The sequence below is a fragment of the Cetorhinus maximus genome, unplaced genomic scaffold, assembly GCF_964194155.1.
Source record: "Cetorhinus maximus unplaced genomic scaffold, sCetMax3.hap1.1 HAP1_SCAFFOLD_694, whole genome shotgun sequence".
Lineage (NCBI taxonomy): Eukaryota > Metazoa > Chordata > Chondrichthyes > Lamniformes > Cetorhinidae > Cetorhinus > Cetorhinus maximus.
This window is the reverse complement of record NW_027596636.1, coordinates 151201-170374: the sequence shown is the minus strand read 5'-3', so window position 1 is coordinate 170374 and position 19174 is coordinate 151201. Positions and strand designations below refer to the sequence as shown.

General features: G+C 46.1%; 1 protein-coding gene across 1 annotated transcript in view; it reads right to left on the bottom strand.

The window, feature by feature from the left end:
- Window positions 1-19174, bottom strand: part of LOC144674543 (papilin-like) — a 163118-nt gene that overhangs the window by 11980 nt on the left and 131964 nt on the right. Inside the window, exons 8-11 of the mRNA XM_078535844.1 lie at window positions 13096-13268; window positions 8656-8782; window positions 7266-7392; window positions 1901-1966 (exon numbers count right to left, since the gene is read on the bottom strand). Coding sequence (XP_078391970.1) covers window positions 1901-1966; window positions 7266-7392; window positions 8656-8782; window positions 13096-13268 — 493 coding nt within the window. The remainder of the gene's footprint in view (window positions 1-1900; window positions 1967-7265; window positions 7393-8655; window positions 8783-13095; window positions 13269-19174) is intronic.

The following is a 19174-nucleotide window of genomic DNA, read 5'->3' as shown; positions in this document are numbered from 1 at the left end:
ACCATTCTGGAACTAGCATTAGTGATTGGGAGGAAATGAGAGGCTAAGATGTAGCTCTTGGGGTAAAGACAGACGTGCACACAGACTCTCACACAAAAAGGCAGGCATACAGACACACACAGAGACAGGCATATGCACACAGACACACACACGAAAGCGTACACACACTGACATATTCACAAACACAGACACGCATGCACACAGACACGCACAGTGACATATGCACGTATGCAGACACACACATACACAGAGATATGCACACAGATACACACAGAAAGACAGACATGCACACTGACGTATGCATGCACACAGACTGATGCACACGCATACAGACGCACGCGCACAGACAGACGCACACAGACATGCACATACACACAGAGGCATTGATAGACACATGCAGGCAGGCAGACACACCTAAACAGATGCTCGCAGACACTCACAGACAGGCACATGCGCACAGAGAGATGCATACGCACTGACACAAGCACATAGGCAGAGAAACGCACAGAGACACATGCACACAGGCACTTGCACACAGAAAGGCATGCACGCAGATGCTCGCACTCACACAGATGCATGTGCCCAGACAGACACACGTGCAGACAGATGAATGCAGACAGACAGATGCATGCGGAAAAAAAAACGCACGTGCAATTAGACAGATGCATATACACAGACGTCCATGCACAAACAGATGAATGCAGACAGACAGACGCATATGCATACGAACAGATGCATGTGCACAAATAAATGCACGAACAGACAGATGCACATGCACAGAAAAACACACATGCAGGCAGAAGCAGATGCACAGTCAGACACATGCGCACACAGATGCACGCGTGCAGACAGACACATGCACAGACAGATGCACACGGACCGACAGACACGTGCACAGACAGGCGCATGCGGACTGACAGGCGCATGCAGACTGACAAATGTCCAAGGGCAGGCAGATACACGCGGACAGACAGATGCATGCGCACAGGCAGATGCATGCGCATGGATACTCGCACGCATACAGATAGACGCACATGCATGGATAGACACACGTGCACAGACAGACGCATACGCACCGATAGACACACGCACACAGACAGGCACATGCACATGGATGGATGCATGTGCACAGACAAACGCTTGCAGACAGACACATGCATGCAGACAGGCAGATGCAAGCGCACAGACATGTGTATCTCCTATGGAATTGCTGATTGTTCGTGAGGTCGAGGAAGTGGGGCGATAGGCATTCTGTGAATTGACAGGAGGGAGAAGGATGGACTCCTGAAATTTGGCAGCAGTGGGGAATGTTTGACGCAGGTGCATTGGATCAAAAGAAGGAAAGAATGCAAGAATGAATATTTGATTTCTTTTGCGCAAATAAATCTAAGATTCTTATTGTTTCTAATTCACTGCTGGATTACAGAATGAATTCTTTTGTTAGTTGAAAGGTTTAAATATGTCTAAACAAACCTCCCCCGGTGTGTGGGAGTACACTTAAAAATGTTGGAGTTGTCATTGAGCAGAGTACAGGCTGCTAATAAATACGTGACTCATTGTGAAGCAGAAAAAGTATTGAAACTCACCTTGTACCTGGTTCTGTAGAAACACAAATTGCATATTGAAAGGTACAGACAGACACCACACCCCAATCTGCTGTGTAAGGAACTCTGATCATCTCTAATGCAAGATAGCAGCCCACCAGTGAAAAGCACAGGCTGTAACACTGCCAGCCCTCAGGCCCCATACACCAAGCAAGCTCTAATTCCACTATAAAGCACACAACACACTTTGCCTAAACTCTACTAAGCAAAAGAAAATGTCAATTAAGAAACATTTTGCTCCCCCTTGATTTAATCATCTGGCCATGTGCCCATCCCATAGCAGTTGCCTTGGTTACCTGTAAGCTCTCGCCATCACGCACTGGTTCCAAGTCCATGCGCTCGGTCGATTTATGAATGAAATCCTTACACATAGAATAAATGTTTGCTTTTAAAAAATTTTGATAATATTTGACTCGATTCCAATATACGATTCATACAATGTTGGCCTAACAACAAAGCATATTTTTGTGTTTAAAACAGGGGTAGGCCATTCAGCCTCTCGAATCTGTTCCACCATTCAATTAAGTAGAACGTCCAAGGATCGAATCTTGGCCCCCTCCTATTTCTCATCTAGATGCTGCCCTTCAGTGGCAATACCCGAATACACAGTGATAGTTTTTACATGTACACTGACAACAGCCAGCTCTACCTCACTGCTGCCTCTCTCAAAGCCTCCACTGCTGCTAAACTATCTGACTGCTTATCTAACAGGGTGAGCAGAAATTTCCTCCATTTAAATATTGGAAGGCTGAGCCATTGTTTTTGGTCCACTCTTCAATCTCCATTCCCTAGCTAGCAACTCCATCCCTCTGATACTGAACCTTGGTGTCATATGTGACCCTGAAATGAGCTTCCAGCCACATATTGGCACTATCACTAAAAAACATTGGGAATGTTAACTCCCTCGGGACGGTTGGGAGTGTTATTACTCCAGAGCCATTGAGAATGTTATTATCCGTAGAACCATAGAAAAGTTACAGCACAGAAGGAGGCCATTCGGCCCATCTTGTCCATGCCAGCCCAAGGACACCCAGGTGCCCTTTCTAATCCCACCTTCCTGCACCCAGCCCATAGCCCTGCAGCTTATAGCACTTAAGGTGCAGATCCCGCCGGATATTTCGGAAGTGTTATTACCCACGAAAATATTGGGATATTATTACCCCTGGAATTATTGGGAGTATTATTACCCCTAGATATATTGGGAGTATTATTACCCCTGAAAATATCGGGAGTATTATTACCCCTAGAAATATTGGGAGTGTTATTACCCTCAGAAATATTGGGGGTGTGATTACCCTCGAAATATAGGGACTGTGATTACCCCGGAAATATACTGGGAGTGTTATTACCCCTGGAAATGTTGGGAGTGTTATTACTGCCGGATATATCAGGAGTATTATTACCCCTGGATATATTGGGGGTGTTATTCCCCTCAGAAATATTGGGGATGTGATTACCCCAGAAATATGTTGGGAGTGTTATTACCCCTGGAAATATCGGGAGTGTGATTATTCCAGAAATAAATTGGGAGCGTTATTACCCCTGGAAACATCGGGGGTACTATTACCCTGGAAATATCAGATTGTTATTACCCTGGAAATATCAGGAGTGTGATTACCCTGGAAATATTGGAGGTGTTATTACCCTGGAAATATCGGGAGTGTGATTACCCTGGAAATATCGGGAATGTTATTACCACTGGAAATATTGGGAGTGTTATTCACAGAATCACAGAGTGCAGAAGAGGCCCTTTGGCCCATCGAGACTGCATCAACACATGAGAAACACCTGACCTACCTACCTAATCCCATTTACCGGCACTTGGCTCATAGCCTTGAATGTTATGACGTGCCAAGTGCTCATCCAGGTGCTTTTTAAAGGATGTGAGGCAACCCACCTCCACCATCCTCCCAGGCAGCGCATTCCAAGCCCTCATCACCCTCTGGGTAAAAAAGCTTTTCCTCACATTCCCCCTAAACCTCCTGCCCCTCATATTGAACTTGTGTCCCCTCGTGACTGACCCTTCAACCAAGGGGAACAGCTGCTCCCTATCCACCCTGTCCATGCCCCTCATAATCTTGTACACCTCGATCAGGTCGCCCCTCAGTCTTCTCTGCTCCAACGAAAACAACCCAAGTCTATCCAACCTCTCCTCATAACTTAAATGTTTCATCCCAGACAACATCCTGGTAAATCTCCTCTGCACCCCCTCCAGTGCAATCACATCCTTCCTATAATGTGGCAACCAGAACTGCACACAGTACTCCAGCTGTGGCCTCACCAAGGTTCTATACAACTCCAACATGACCTCCCTACTTTTGTAATCTATGCCTCGATTGTTAAAGGCAAGTGTCCCATATGCCTTTTTCACCACCCGATTAACATGCCCCTCCGCCTTCCGAGATCAATGGACACACACACCAAGGTCTCTTTGTTCCTCAGAACTTCCTAGTGTCATGCCGTTCATTGAATACTTCCTTGTCAAATTACTCCTTCCAAAGTGTATCACCTCACACTTTTCAGGGTTAAATTCCATCTGCCACTTAACTGCCCATTTGACAATCCCGTCTATATCTTCCTGTAGCCCAAGATACTCAACCTCACTGTTAACCACCCGGCCAATCTTTGTGTCATCCACAAACTTACTAATCCTATCCCCCACATAGTCATCTATGTTGTTTATATCAATGATGAATAATAGGGGACCCAGCACAGATCCCTGTGGTACGTCACTGGACACTGGCTTCCAGTCACTAAAGCAGCCTTCTGTCATCACCCTCTGTCTCCTACAACTAAGCCAATTTTGAATCCACCTTATCAAATTACCCTGTATCCCATGTGCATTTGCCTTCAAGTCTCCCATGTGGGACCTTGTCAAAGGCTTTGCTGAAATCCATATAAACTACATCAACTGCACTACCCTCATCTAAACACCTGGTCACCTCCTCAAAAAATTCAATCAAATTTGTTAGGCATGACCTCTCTCTGACAAAGCCATGCTGACTATCCCTGATCAAACCTTGCCTCTCCAAGTGGAGATAGATTCTCTCCTTCAGAATTTTCTCCAATAGTTTCCCTACCACTGATGTGAGATTCGCTGGCCTGTAGTTCCCTGGCTTATCTCTACAACCCTTCTTAAATAGCGGAACCACATTAGCTGTTCTCCAGTCCTCTGGCACCTCCCCCGTGGCCAAAGAGGAATTAAAAATTTGGGTCAGAGCCCCTCCGATCTCCTCCCTTGCCTCCCTCAGCAGTCTGGGACACAAATCATCCAGACCTGGAGATTTGTCCACTTTTCAGCCTGCCAACACCTCCAATACCTTGTCACTACCCATATCAATTTGCTCAAGAACCTCGCAGTCTCTCTCCCCTAGTTCCACACCTTTATCCTCATTCTCTTGGGTGAAGACGGATGTGAAGTAGTCATTCAACACTCTACCGATGTCCTCTGGCTCCACCCATAGATTGCCCCCTTGGTCCCTAATGGGCCCTACTCTTTCCCTGGTTATCCTCTTCCCATTGATATACTTATAGAATATCTTGGGACTTTCCATACTTTTACCAGCCAGAGCTTTCTCACATCCCCCCTTTGCTCTCCAAATTGCTTTCTTAAGCTCCACCCTGCACTTTCTGTACTCTACTAATGCCTCCTTTGATTTGCTCCCCTTGTACCTGCTAAAAGCCTGCCTTTTCCTTCTCACCGTATCCTGAATATCTCTGGTCATCCATGGTTCTCTGGGCTTGTTACTCCTTCCTATCACCCTTGAGGGAACATGTTGAGCCTGTACCCTCCCCATTTCCCTTTTGAATGCCCCCCACTGTTCTTCTGTAGATTTCCCCACAAGTAGCTGTTCCAAGTCTACCTTGGCCTTATTTTACTAAAATCCGCTCCCCCCGAATCCAAAACATTTTTTTGCAACTTGTCTATTTCTTTGTCCATAACAAGCTTAAACTGTACCATGTTGTGGCTGCTGTCACTAAAATGCTCCCCCACCACCCCCTTAGCCACCTTTCCGGCTTCATTCCCCAGAATTAGGTCCACCTCTTTGTTCTTTTGTCTGTGACATCTTTTGGTTATCTCCACCTATTATTGGCTGCTTGTCCCAACAAACCACACACCCCCCCCCGCCCCCCCACTCCCCCCCACCTAAACCAGCTTATATTTCACCCCTTTCCTATTTTTACTTAGTTCAGTTGAAGGGTCATGAGGACTCGAAACGTCAGTTGTGCTCTCCTCCGCCGATGCTGCCAGACCTGCTGAGTTTTTCCAGGTATTTCTGTTTCTGTTTTTGTTTTGGATTTCCAGCATCTGCAGTTTTTTGTTTTTATCTCTGCGCCGCCCCTTGTTGGACCCTCTACATATTGACCTAAAAAGTTCTCCTGTACACATTTCAAGAAATCCACTTCATCCATGCCCTTACCACTATGTCTATCCCAATGAATGTTGGGAAAGTTGAAATCACCTAATATAAATTTCCCTATTGTTATTGTTTTTACACACCTTCACAAATTGTGGACATATTTGCTCCTCAATTTCCCGCTGACTATCTGGGGGTCAATAATAAACACCTAACAATGTGGCTGCCCCTTTTTTATTCCTAAGCTCTACCTACAAAGCTTCATTCGATGCCCCCCACCCCACGAAGATATCATCTCTCCTTTCTGCAATAACTGACTCCTTAATTAATAATGCAATGCCTCGTCCTCTTTTACTCCCTCCCCTGTCTCGCCTGAAGATTCTATATCCCGGAATGTTGAGCTGCCAATCCTGTCCCTCCCTCAACCACGTCTCAGTGATGGCTATTATATCACAATTCCACGTGTCAATCCTCACCCTTAACTCATCTGATTTACCTGTACTACTCCTGGCATTAAAGTAGAGGCCATCCAGCCTTGCCTTACTCCTGTGAAACTTAATGCAGCTGTACTCCCTCTGACTTGATTGTTTTACTGTTTTATGTTGTGTCCCTATTTTGCTAACATTCTGTGTCCCCTCCCCCTGCCAAATTAGTTTAAACTCCTCCCAACAGCACTAGCAAACCCGCCCGCAAGGATGTTAGTCCTGCTCTGGTTCAGATGTAGATGCTTGTACAGGTCCCACCTTCCCCAGAAACGGCCCAGTGATCCAGGAATCTAAAACCCTCCCTCCTGCACCAACTCTTAAGCCACATATTCATTTGCGCTATTCTCCTATTTCTGAGCTTGCTAGCACGTGGCACTGGGAGTAATCCAGAGATTACAACCCGAGACGTCTTGCTCTTTAGTCTACTGCCTAACTCCCTGAATTCTTGGTGCAATATCGGAAGTGTTATTACCTCCGGAAATATCAGCACTGTTATTACCTTCGGAAATAGCGGGCGTGTTATTCCTGCTGAAAACATCGGGAGTGTTATTACCCCCGGAAATATTGGGAGTGTTATTACTCTGGAAATATTGGGAGTGTTATTACTCTGGAAATATTGGGAGTGTTATTACCCCCGGAAGTATTGGGAGTATTATTACCCCCTGAAATATCGGGAGTGATATTACCTCTGGAACCATTGGGAGTGTTATCACACTCATTTGGAACATTTGGGGATGTTATTAGCTGCTGAGCAATGGGTGAAGCCTGTAATATCCAGGTTGTTGTATAGTGTTAAGCTCAGACTGATGCTCCCTCACCGTTTAGTCCGTGGACAGGATTGAGTATTGCAGGTTTTGTTGCTGGTCGGCTGTACTTGGCTTCTGCATAAATAATCAGGATAGGCTTCACTGTCGATGGTGCAAAACACAAGCCGTGTCTGATAACCTGTGTAATAATAGGGAAGGAAACAGTTCAGGGAGGACGGTGGAGCACAGGACGAGAACTCAAACCCCTCATGCCATCACAAAGGGATTCAATAAGGTTCCTTTATTCCATTATCACCCACTATGCTCAATAAATTTACTGAGGTGGATAAAAGTTTTACAAGGGTACAAACCAATTTTCTGTTTGCACAAGTTGTATAAATACCCGTAGTACTTTTGTTCTTTCAGAAGCAGAAACAGAGAGTACCAGTATTTATATAAACATTGTTCCAGAGTCCCAGAGGCAATTTCTTTTCTTTATCTCGAGATCAAGGAAGGAAAAATGAGACACACAAAATTACTTATTTCAGCAAAAAAAATCCCCCACTCTAACTAAAAGCTTGTCCAAAGGAAAATAAGCAACACACATCAGGAAATTCCTTCATGTCTCACTGTAACTGCCTGGCATCAGCGAACTCTGATAACCGAATTGAATGTTGCACAAATCGGAGGGATCTTCAGTTGGGATGAACCATCAAAAAAGATCACTTCCACTCACAAGGATAAGTAGAAGTGGACTTGTGCCTGAAACTTTCCGAGCCAGAAGGTTACAGGTTCGAGCCTACCCTAGCACCCAAGTACTGAATCTTGAAGCGATGCGCTTCAACACAGCACTGAGAGAGCACCGTACTCTTGGAAGTTTCCATCAGGTATTCAATGGCGGCCTCACCTGCTTGTCAATGTGGATGCTAAAGATCTTGGTAGCATCGGTGGATGAAAGGCAAGAAAGAAAGACTTGTATTTCCTTAGTGCCTTTCACAACCACAGGACATTCCAAAATGTCTTACAGCCAATGAAATACTTTTGAAGTGTTTCTGTTTTTGTGCTGTTAATTTAAAGATAGATACTGGCCAGGACACTGGGAAGAACTCTCCTGCTCTTCTTTAAAATGGTGCCATGAGATATTTTACTTCCACCCAAGCGAGCAGATTAGGCCTAGGTTTAAGGTCTCCTCCGAAAGATAGCACCTCCAGCAGGGGGAGTTCTTCCAGTAATTGGAACTTCACCATCTGGACCTACCTCTTTGGCCAAGCTTTTGGTTATCTGTCCTTATCTTTCCTCATTTGGCTCAGTGTCATATTTTTGTCAGATAACATTCATGTTTTTTAACACATTAAAGGTGTAATACTAAGTTGTTTTTGTTCTATTTTCAAATATAAAATGTTTCACTTAATTAAGACACAGAAAGATTTAAGAAGAAATTTCAACACCTGCAGTCACTCACCACCCCCACACTCTTTGCTGCACAAACTCCAAGACCCAACACTCCAGAAGTAACCTTGTGGTTGTCTCCGGTACCGTGATTGATAATATTCGTAATCAATTCCTCGATTGGACTCTTGGCTAATGATCTGAAAACACACAATATCTCATTTCATATATAATGCCTTGAGTTCAGTACAGCAAACAGAAATTTTCCCCTTAATCCTGTAAAACGATCCCTGCTTAAGTAACAAGGAGAAAAAAGGCCGCACAGTCCAATGTGTCCCAGGTGAACACGAGCTCATTTGCAGCATGAAAACCAGCAGGGATCAGCTGGGCCAAATAGCCTGATTCTGCACTGCACACACTATACAACACAGGAATGTGAGGCAGTATCAAATTCTATAGCAATCTTTAATAGATCCCTACTCCGGCTGTGAGATGCTGGAGGGATTTTCTTTCTGGAAGGGGTGAAGAATAATGGAGTTTGAGGAAATGAGGATGAAGTGACTGGAAGCTAACACACACCCAGCTCTAGTGACCACAGTGACCATGGAAACAGGTGGAACATAATGTGACATCTATTCACTACTGTGAAAGCAGAGCAGAACAGGTGTGTAAACGAGGGCCAGGAAGGTTCCGGACCTATAATTGGGTAAATCAGGCAGGGAGGCAAACCAGTTGAGGCAGGCAAGGTGAGTAAACCAGGGATAAACCAAATGGGTGGGGTGGTGATAAACAAGGCAAATTTAAATCAGGTGGGAATAAACCAGGCGGGGGGGATAAACCAGGGAGAGAGGATAAACCAGGGAGAGAGGATAACCAGGGAGGATAAACCGGGGAGGGAGGATAAACAGGGGAGGATAAACCAGGGAGGGAGGATAAACCAGGGATAGAGGATAAACTGGGGAGCGGGGATAAACTGGGGAGGGGGATAAACTGGGGAGGAAGGATAAACCAGGAGAGTAGGGATAAATCTGGGAGGGGGAATAAGCTGAGGAGGGGGAATAAACTGAGGAGGGGGAATAAACTGGGGATAGGGGATAAACTGGGCAGGGGGGAGATAGCAGGCAGCAGGGGTTTAGCCAGGCCGAGAGAGGGATAAACCAGGGGGGGTAGGAATAAACCGGCGGGGATGGATAAGCTGGAGAAGTGGATAAAACCAGGAGAAGGGACGGGGGGCTGGGGGCATGGGAGGGGCTGGGGGTTTGGAGATCCTGGGAGCATAGGATCCAAGGGCAGAGGACCTGGAATGGCTGCAGATGGGGCTTCTACCAGCTGTGGGGCACACGGACTTGGGAGGATGTATTCCCCGTCAACTCGTTGGATGGCAGGAAGCAAAACCCCACCATACGAAGTCTTAGAGGTGACCGGATAAAGGTCTTTAAAACAATGAATGGGTTGAATAGGATAGATGTAGAGGGGATGTTTCCACTTGTGGGAGAAACTGAAACTAGGGTTCATGAATACCAGATAGGACAGTCACTATTAAATCTAATAACGAAATAAGGAGAATGTCTTTACTCAGAGAGTGGTTCGAATGTGGAACTTGCTACCACAGGAAGTGGTTGAGACAAATAGTTTGGATGCTTTCAAAAAGATACTACATGAGTACATGAGAGAAAGGGGAATAGAAAGATATACTGAAAGACTGAGATGAGGGAGATGGATTGGGAGGAGACTCATGTGAAGTAATTTCAATAGAATAAACCAGGAAGGAGCAGAGGGCCGGGGTGGGGAGTGAGGGGGGTGGTGGGGGGGGCGGGGGGTGAGGTGTTGGGAGGGCCAGGGAGCAGAGGGTCCAGGGCGCAGAAGGCACAGGATTATGAAGGGTCTGGGGCGTTGGCGGGTCTGGGAAGTGGAGGACATGAGGCAGAAGGCCAGGGGGAAGGGGAAGGGCCTGGGGGTTTAGAGAGCCTTAGAGACTGCTGGCCAATCTGATTGATGGGCAGCTCCCCAGTCCCTGCAGCAACAGCACTGCAGTGGACAGAAGAGGAAGTTCAGGAGGATGTCAGAGCCGATGTTCAGGGAACAGAGGCTCAGGTAAGGTCAAGGGGTCCCAGGACAGGGAGGGTAGGGGAGGCGGGAAGGTGGCAATCAGGGTCTTGGAGGGGAGGCCGGGGCCAGAGGGAGTTCTGGAGACCAATGGACTTTAAGGGTCAGAAGGTGACTTATACCTTCCCCCCATGCCAGCTCAATCCTCCCACCAGCCTAAAAATTGAGGCTGGGCAGGAAACATCTGAGGCTTTGCCCAGCTCAGCGTAAAATCGTTGTGTGGAGGGAATCCCATCCCTTCAATTTCATGCTCCCATCCCTCCACCATCCCCCACCCTTGTCCCAGCCTAAAAACCCACCAGTGGTGGAATGTAAAATTCTGGCCCAAGGCTGTTCAATCTTTCCTGATAGCTCTAATTCATCAGCTCTCGAGCTGACCTATGATACCACTTTCATGATTTGTTCACTTGTATTTCTTTGTTCTTCCAAGCCAATTAATTTCTTACTTTGTAGGATATACGTGATATTTCCATTTTTGCTACCAAAGTGCATCACCTCACATGTATCCATGTTCAAGCTCATTTGCCACTTAATGACCCAGGTTGCAAATTTTCTGATGTCTTACATTATGTCACATCCTACCTCAGTGTGAGCGACACCACCCTGCATGTATCATCTGCAAATTTTGATGTTGAGTTGCTTGGTCCAAATCATTGATGTTAATTATTAATAATCCTAGTACTGATACTCAGAGAGTGCTGATTTCTCTCTTCCTTCATCCAGAACAATCACCTACACTTTTCTTTCTATTCTTTCGCCAATTTGCTATCATTTAGCTGTTTGTTCCCTGACTCCACATGCCCTCATCTTCATCATGAGCCCACCATCTGGCACTTTAACAAAGGCCTTTTGTACATCTAAGTTTATGGCATCTACTGTGTTACCCTTGTCAACATTACTTCTTCAAAGAATTCAGTAAGGTTGGTCAAGTATGGCTTAGTCTTTCAGAATCCTTGCTGACTATGTTCCATTATATTTTCTGCCTCTGGATGCTCATCTATCACTTCTTTTAATATATGCTGTCCACCAATCATCTGGCACTTTCTCCTCTTCTTTAGATCTTAGATATATACATATATCAATCAGTGCCTCTGCTAACTGCTCCCTGGTGTGCATCTGGGTGCATACCATCTGGACCTGGGGCCTTAGCCTCTTTTAGTTTTATTAATGTGACAATTATTTCTCCCTTTCTATCCCAACTATATTAATATTCTTTTTAAGCTCACACTCTCATGATGTGTATATTTCATTATCTTATTTCATAAAAACTAAGGTGAGTTATTTAATACTTCTGTCATTTCTCTGCTATTTCCCATGAGTTTATGTTGCTCATCCTTTAGTGGCCCTATCCTTACTTTCACTTTCCTTTTATTATTTACGTGTCTTCAGAACACTATTATTTATTTTTATATTCTTCAATAATCTTATTTCACAAATTTTCTTTGACTTTCTGATAGTTTAAAAACATCGCCCTTAAATTCTTCATTTTCCTTTTAGTCCTCATCTCCTTTATTATCAAAGTAATTCTTCGATGTCTTTTTCTTTAGTTTTTTTTCCCCCTTAGTTCTTTATTTATTCACCATGCCCCATTTTGTTGGCTTATACTGGAATACATTTCTCGAATTCTATTGATTCCGCTTTTAAAGATTTTCTGCTTTTTCTTACTGTTTTTCAAGATTTCTCCCAGTTAATGTTCTTTAGTTCCACTCTCACTTCCTCATCATTTCCTGTTTTCCAATCTTTGTCCTATTTGTCCTTCCAGTCTTTGTCCTATTTATGTCACTGTCAATCCTAATCCTACCTGTGATCACTACTACTAAGATGCTCCCCTACTCTTACTTGTTCTCCCAGTTCTGGTTCATTACCCATTACAAGCTCCAGCAATGATTCCTTCTCTTCAGCTCTGAAGAAGGGTCATACAGACTCGAAATGTTAACTTTGTTTCTCTCTCTCCACCGATGCTGTCAGACCTGCGAAGTTTTTCCAGCATTTTCTTTTATTGTTTCAGATTTTCAACATCCGCAGCGTTTTGCTTTTATATTTATGATTCCTTTCTTGTTGGGCTTCTTACATACTGAACGAGAAAGAGTCTGCATGCATAGTAAAATCTTAGAAATCATAGAAAATTTACAACACAAGAGGTCATTTGGCCCATGTGTTCGGGCCAATCAAAACTCAATTCCCTTTCCTCTTTCACTCTTCTTCCTCTCAGTTTATCTGGGTCTAATTGAAATCTCCCATGATTAGTATTCTATGCCTGCTACTCATCTTGTAAAATTCCCACATGCTATTTGATGGACAATAGTATATCCCTATTATGGTCATGAGTCCCTTCGTATAACTCAATTGATATGGATTCTGCATCTTTCTTACTGTGAGTAACATACCATTTTATATTGACACTAACCTCCAGTATCAAGGGTTCAGAGGTCGGCCCTCGACCATGAATGACCTCTGAGGCTAGGTCACCCTCCGATCCCCTTTCGTAGTGTATGACAGTGTTGGCGATGTACAGAGCCCGGCTGAAGTCGATGGTCCAGTGACCGTTCAGGTAATACTCACCTCTCACATTCTTGATTGCTGCAAAGATTCAACACAAATAACGAGTATATTAAAATGATTGATGGCAACAATATAAGAATTGTGGAAGTGTGAAGGGGCTGTGGTGTGAATCGGATGCCGAGTGGAAATGGGGCACAGTCTGAATGGGGCTCTGTGGGGGCAAGGTGCGATTTGAATGCTCACGGTGTGAATCGGGCACTGACAGAAACAGGCATAAGGGGAAACAGTCTGACAATTTGCCATTCCTTGCTTGACACTGCTGGCAAAAAAACAATCTCACCCCAAAGTGTTTATTGTTTCTAGAATCAGTCAAATAAAAGACTTGCATTTATACAGTGTTGTTCAAGACATCCCAAAGTACCTCACAGAAAATTAAGTTGTTTTGCTATGTAGTCACTGTTCTAATGTGGGAAATGTGGCTGTCAATTTGTGCACAGCAAGCTCCCAAAAACAGCAATGAAATATATCCCTAATCTGTTTCTGTGATGTTGGTTGATAGATAAATATTGCTCATGACACTGGAGAGGACTTCACCATTCTTCTGCGAATACTTCCATGGGATATTTTATATCCACCTGAGCAGGTAGAAGGGTCCCCAGTTTAACGTTTCATCTGAAAGGTGGCACCTGCAACAGCACTCCTTTAATACTGTCCCTCAACAGTGCGATACTGGGTGGAATCGTCCCAGATTTGCACTAAGTGCAGTAGCAGGCAGGAAAAAGGATGTTTTATCCGCCGTCTACAATGGCGGCTTTTCACGCCTTATCGTCCCAAATCTGCCTCATTAATCATGCATTCCCAGGAAACATGCCGTTTTGCTGGCAGGCAGCCTCTGATTTGCCCGCCACACCATAACTGTGCCACTTCATCACATCAGGCGCCATATTTAAGTGCAGCCGCGGGCACACCTCTCAATGCTTCCAGCCCAGGACTGCTGCACAGAAGACATGGCCCCCAAAGGCAAGAAGACAGTAGCCCCCTGATTCAGTGACCCGTCTCTGGAACACCTTTTGGATGCCATGGAGGCCCATCGTGATGTCCTGTAACCCTGCTCTGGCCACAGGAGGGGCTGCAACATCACCAATCTGGCTTGGGAGGAGGTGGCAGTGGTGGTCACTGCCAATGCCTTCAAAAGAGGACAGCCATCCAGTGCCAAAAGAGGATGAATGATCTCCATTTGGCCAGCATAAGTCTCTCTTCTCATCACTCTCAACTCAGACACTCAAACCCACATCCACAGGGATCTCACTCACTGTCAGATCAAGAGACATCACCATTCACTTTCTCACACACACCTTCATTGTCCCCATCCTGTCCTGGCATCACTCACCACCCACACATGCCAGGCTTCCTTATCATCTGGCCTGGCAGGCATCCTGCTTACACTCTCTCTATCTGTATTCATTCAGGACAAGCTGGCACACAGCAAAAGGGAGAGGTCGCATACTGGTGGAGGAATGCCTGAAATCAAGGTCCTCATGAACTTTGAAAACATAGCCATCCAGCTGGCCGGCGAGGATCTGGACCGTTCCTGTGCTGATGGTGAGGTCGGCGCTGCTCTACCAAGTGAGGACCCAGCAGTGCAACATCCATCAGACAACCATACCATGAGTGATGTGTCCTCTTTCACAAGCCACTGCCATGCATTAATTATCTCTCACAGGCACAACTGGGAAACAGCCAAGGGGGTCCACAACCCAGGTCCTCGACTCTAGTCTCGAAGATATCTCAGAAGAGGAATCTGCTGAAACCCTCAATGAAGATCTGTCACAGCTCTCACCCATACCCTACAGCAGTGCAGAGACACACACCTCGGTGGGATCAAGCTTTAGAGTAGCCTCAGGATCACAATCTGGTGAGAACATTGCACTGTCTGATCCACTGCCGGTGGAGGCAGGGACTTCCCAGGTTTCTGGCACTCAGAGGACTACAGGAGACCAGAAATCTGCTGAGTCCGAGTTAGATGATGAACCTCTGGACTTGGTCACACCTCAGTTGCTGGAGCTGCAAAGGCAAGCTTGGGAGCATCAGGAAGGGATGTTTGCTGCACTCTTCAGATTGCAAGGCACGATGGAGGAGTCCATCCGCCTTCAGGCTAAGGTGATAGCGCTGGTACGCCAACACTCCGAGGTCAGCACTGGTAGAATGGCAGCCGCCATAGAGACCTTGGTCCAGGACATCGGTCCTATGGCTGATGCCATAGTTGGCCTCCAACAGTGTCAATGCGAGACGGGTGCAGGGAAGCTCGATCTCACTCCAGCTTCTCCTTCTCCTTAAGGAGTCAGCCAGGGACCCTCAGGCACCCATAGGGAGGAGGATCAGCAGGTGCACACCCACGGGCCAACCACCCAGGTGACTCTGGGAGTATCTGGCCCATTCAAATGCCTTCTTCCTGTGACTCCAGCAGCTCCAGCTCCACAGGCTGAGGAGCTCCACACTGCCACACAGCAGGACCCCAGAAGCAGGCTGGAGCTCTCCAGGTCTCAGTCCTCCAGAGGATGCCCATCAAGGTCAAACAGGGCGTATCAGTCAGCGGGCTGTCTCCTTCACTGCGGATGTCCAGGGAGCACCAAGACGTGGTGGCTGAGTTAGGAAGGTTAAGAAGATGTAATTTTACAGCCTTGGCAGGGGTGTCAATCACTTGTACATAATGTTCACTTTATTAATAAACTCCCAAGAATGTCTAAGATAAAAGCAAAATACTGCGCATGCTGGGAATCTGAAACAAAAACAAAAAATGCTGGAAAAACTCAGCAGGTCTGACAGCATCTGTGGAGAGAAAGACAGAGTTAATGTTTTAAGTCCGCGGACTCGCAACATTAACTCTGTCTTTCTCTCCACAGATGCTGTCAGACCTGCTGAGTTTTTCCAGCATTTTTTGTTTTTGTCCCAAGAATGTCTCCTTGCCTATGGCTCCTTGTTCTGATGACCAGTGCTCGTGTCACTCAGATGTGAAACCTTGGTACCTGCAAAAGATAAAGGCAGGTGTCTCAGGCCAGAGCCTCCTCCCTGTCCTCCCTCCTCCCTGTCCTTCCCAGCATGCTGATGGTGCACCTTCACTGTTACTGGATGCATCACTCATGCCTGCTCCTCGATGGTGCTTATCTTTGCTGCCAGAATGTCCTGGGCCGGTGACACAGAGTTCCGTCATTCTGTCTGTGTGCTCCCAGCACCTTTGAGAGGTGGCTGGCCCCCCATGTCATCGATATCTGTGACCGGTGACAGTGTGGTCCTGAAGGGTTCAGCTCACGAAGGATGGGCATCCGCTGCGTCTCCATGACAGGGGCTTTATCACAGAGGGTATGTGCGCTGCCTTCAGCAAGATAGGAGTCAAACATTCACAAATGCAAAGTGATGATCTATGGGGTCACCTCACTGCATGTTGTCATCACCCTCCACAAATCTAGCAGCTATGAGAGCCTCCCAAGCGTGCCTGCTTCGTCTGGCCAGTGCAATGGCCTCATCGCTGTCATCTTCGCCTTTGAAGATCTCCTCACCCTCATCCCCGTCAACGTCCTCCTCATCGGAGGAGACATTCAGCTCCTCCATCTTCTCTTCAACCAGCTCCTCTCCCTGTTGAAGCAGCAGGTTGTGAAGGCCGCAGCGGGTGACAACGACGCGTTACACCCTCTGTGGACCGTTTTGCAGGGCCCCACCAGACCAGAGTGCAGGAGCCCCAATCGCCCCTTCTTCCTGAGGGTGCTGCTCCTCCTTCAGCCCAGCCAGGCACCTCCGCTGCTTTTCTCCTTCGTCTCTGCTCTCTGTAAGCCATGAGGCATACAGCTAGGTCACCAGGCTCCATGCTCCTCATGTACTCCTCCTGCAGAATGAAAGAGAGAGATGTGTGGGTTATCTAAGAACCTCTCTTGGTTAAGTCCGAAGGCCCCTTAATGCATCCCAGAGATGACGTTGCAAGGGTCTGTGAGCGCCTCCACCAATAACTGCTCCATGGCCAGCTTTAGCAAGGAGATTGTACAACGTGCCCAGTCATTCAATTGTTCTGCAGTCCACTAAAAACGGTCATTACTTTGCAGTCTGTGCCCAAGGGGTGAAAAGCTCTGGAGCATTTGGTGGCACTTTCAGGTCTCTGCGTTGCTTGAGTGGGCAGATAAATTAGAGGCCTGACTCCATGCATGTCAATGTGGCTGTGTCTGAACTCTCTCAGCTGCAGAGATTTCCCTAATGCGTGGTTGTTTCCCTCCCCCACTCCAGCACGTGCTTGTGCACATCCATCAACCACAGTGTAGCCCTTGCTCCCCTCAACTCGCCTCAACCGCAGTGCAGCCCTTGCTCCAGCACCACATTGTCAGGCAACCGGGAAAAGGCAACCTGCCTGTGCCCTTGCCTGAATGTGCAGTGCCCCAACATTGAAGTCCAACAGGCAACCCTTGTGAGTGCTACGCAATGTTACTACGCCCTCATCTCCGAGTTCCCTAGAAGTACAGCTCGCCAGGTGCATGCCTTATAAATGCTGTTGTGAAACATGTCAGTGTGCTCAGATGATCGAGCATGGGGGGTTGATTCCAACGAGCTGGGCTTATAATCACATGCAGATGTACAACATGAAGTTTTCAACGTGTGGCAGCAGGAAGCGCAATCCACCATTGACAGGCGGAGCGGACGATTGCAAACTGATGTCGTGAAACTAATTTTTGTCCTTCCCGCCATGACGCCTGACACCACTGGGCACAGAAAATTCTACCCATTGTCTCAGTACTGTTGCAAATATCTAGTTCATAACTCATATGCTTTAGAATATAACTTTTACTTTAAGGAATTAAGATTGTAACTGTAGAAAATGGGGTTTTTGATTAAGAAACTGATAAGCAATCCTGAACTAAATGCAATTCAAACAAGCTTGGAGTTCATTACACTTACAAGGTTGGGCCCATGTTAGTGTAAAAGGTCAGAGAAAACAATTCTGGGAAGGAAAAACATAAAACTCTAATAGAGATGGAAATTATTCATATGGATTACAGAATCAGAGTTATGTTGAAGGTAAAATAATTTGTTTGCATTTCTGGCTGAATCATCCCAAAGCCTAGTGATAGTGATTAAGGGTGGAGCCTTGGTTAGAAGGCTCTTTTGTTTGATTTGTCTGTGTGTGTTTGTTGACAGAAACAAGTAATTTAGTTTGGGAACAGACAGTGGCAGTTGTAGCCTTGTTTTGGTGAAGACTGCACCTCACTGGAAGATTTTCTCTAGCTTGCAGCTAGTGGAAGAAATCTAAAGTAGTCCTCACAGAGTCTTGTGGCAGAATGCAGTCAGCAGAGTTAGCTTGTAACGCTGTGGGAAGGTTTCTGCTGGCAACATGAACAAGGAGTTGAGGCATCCACAGTAGTGAGATCGCTAAAGTAAAAGGTGGAGGGTCACGTAGCCAAAAGCTAACAGGACAACTATAGAATCTTACCTCGGAGAAATAGCTGGAATACTAAGGGCAACTAAAGTAATTCTGGAGGGCTGTGGCATACCTTTTGGGTTGGTTGTAGGAAAAGTGAATGAACTTTCAAGATTTTTGAAATGAAGGAAACTCTTGGGGGGAAGTAAAAAGTAGAACTGAGTATATAGAATATGTCTTATAAACTAGGGTTAAGTGCTTACTTTGTTTATTTTGTTATACAATAACATTTATTTTTGTTTAAAAATGTGAAATCTTGTGGCGTAGTTCTGTCGGTCAATTGATGTGTGTCTGGGTTTCTTCCTTAAATGTTAATGGTCCCTAACAGATCGTAACAATACTGACCCTCCGACAGTGCAGCATTTACTCAGAACTGACCTTCAACAGTGCAGTGCTGCCTTAGTACTGCCCCTCTAACAGAGCAGCACCCCTTCAGTGCTGATGCTCCAACAGTACAGTGCTCCCTCAGTACTGACCCCCGACAGGCCAGCGTTCCCTCAGTACTGCCCCTCACATGGGGCACAAA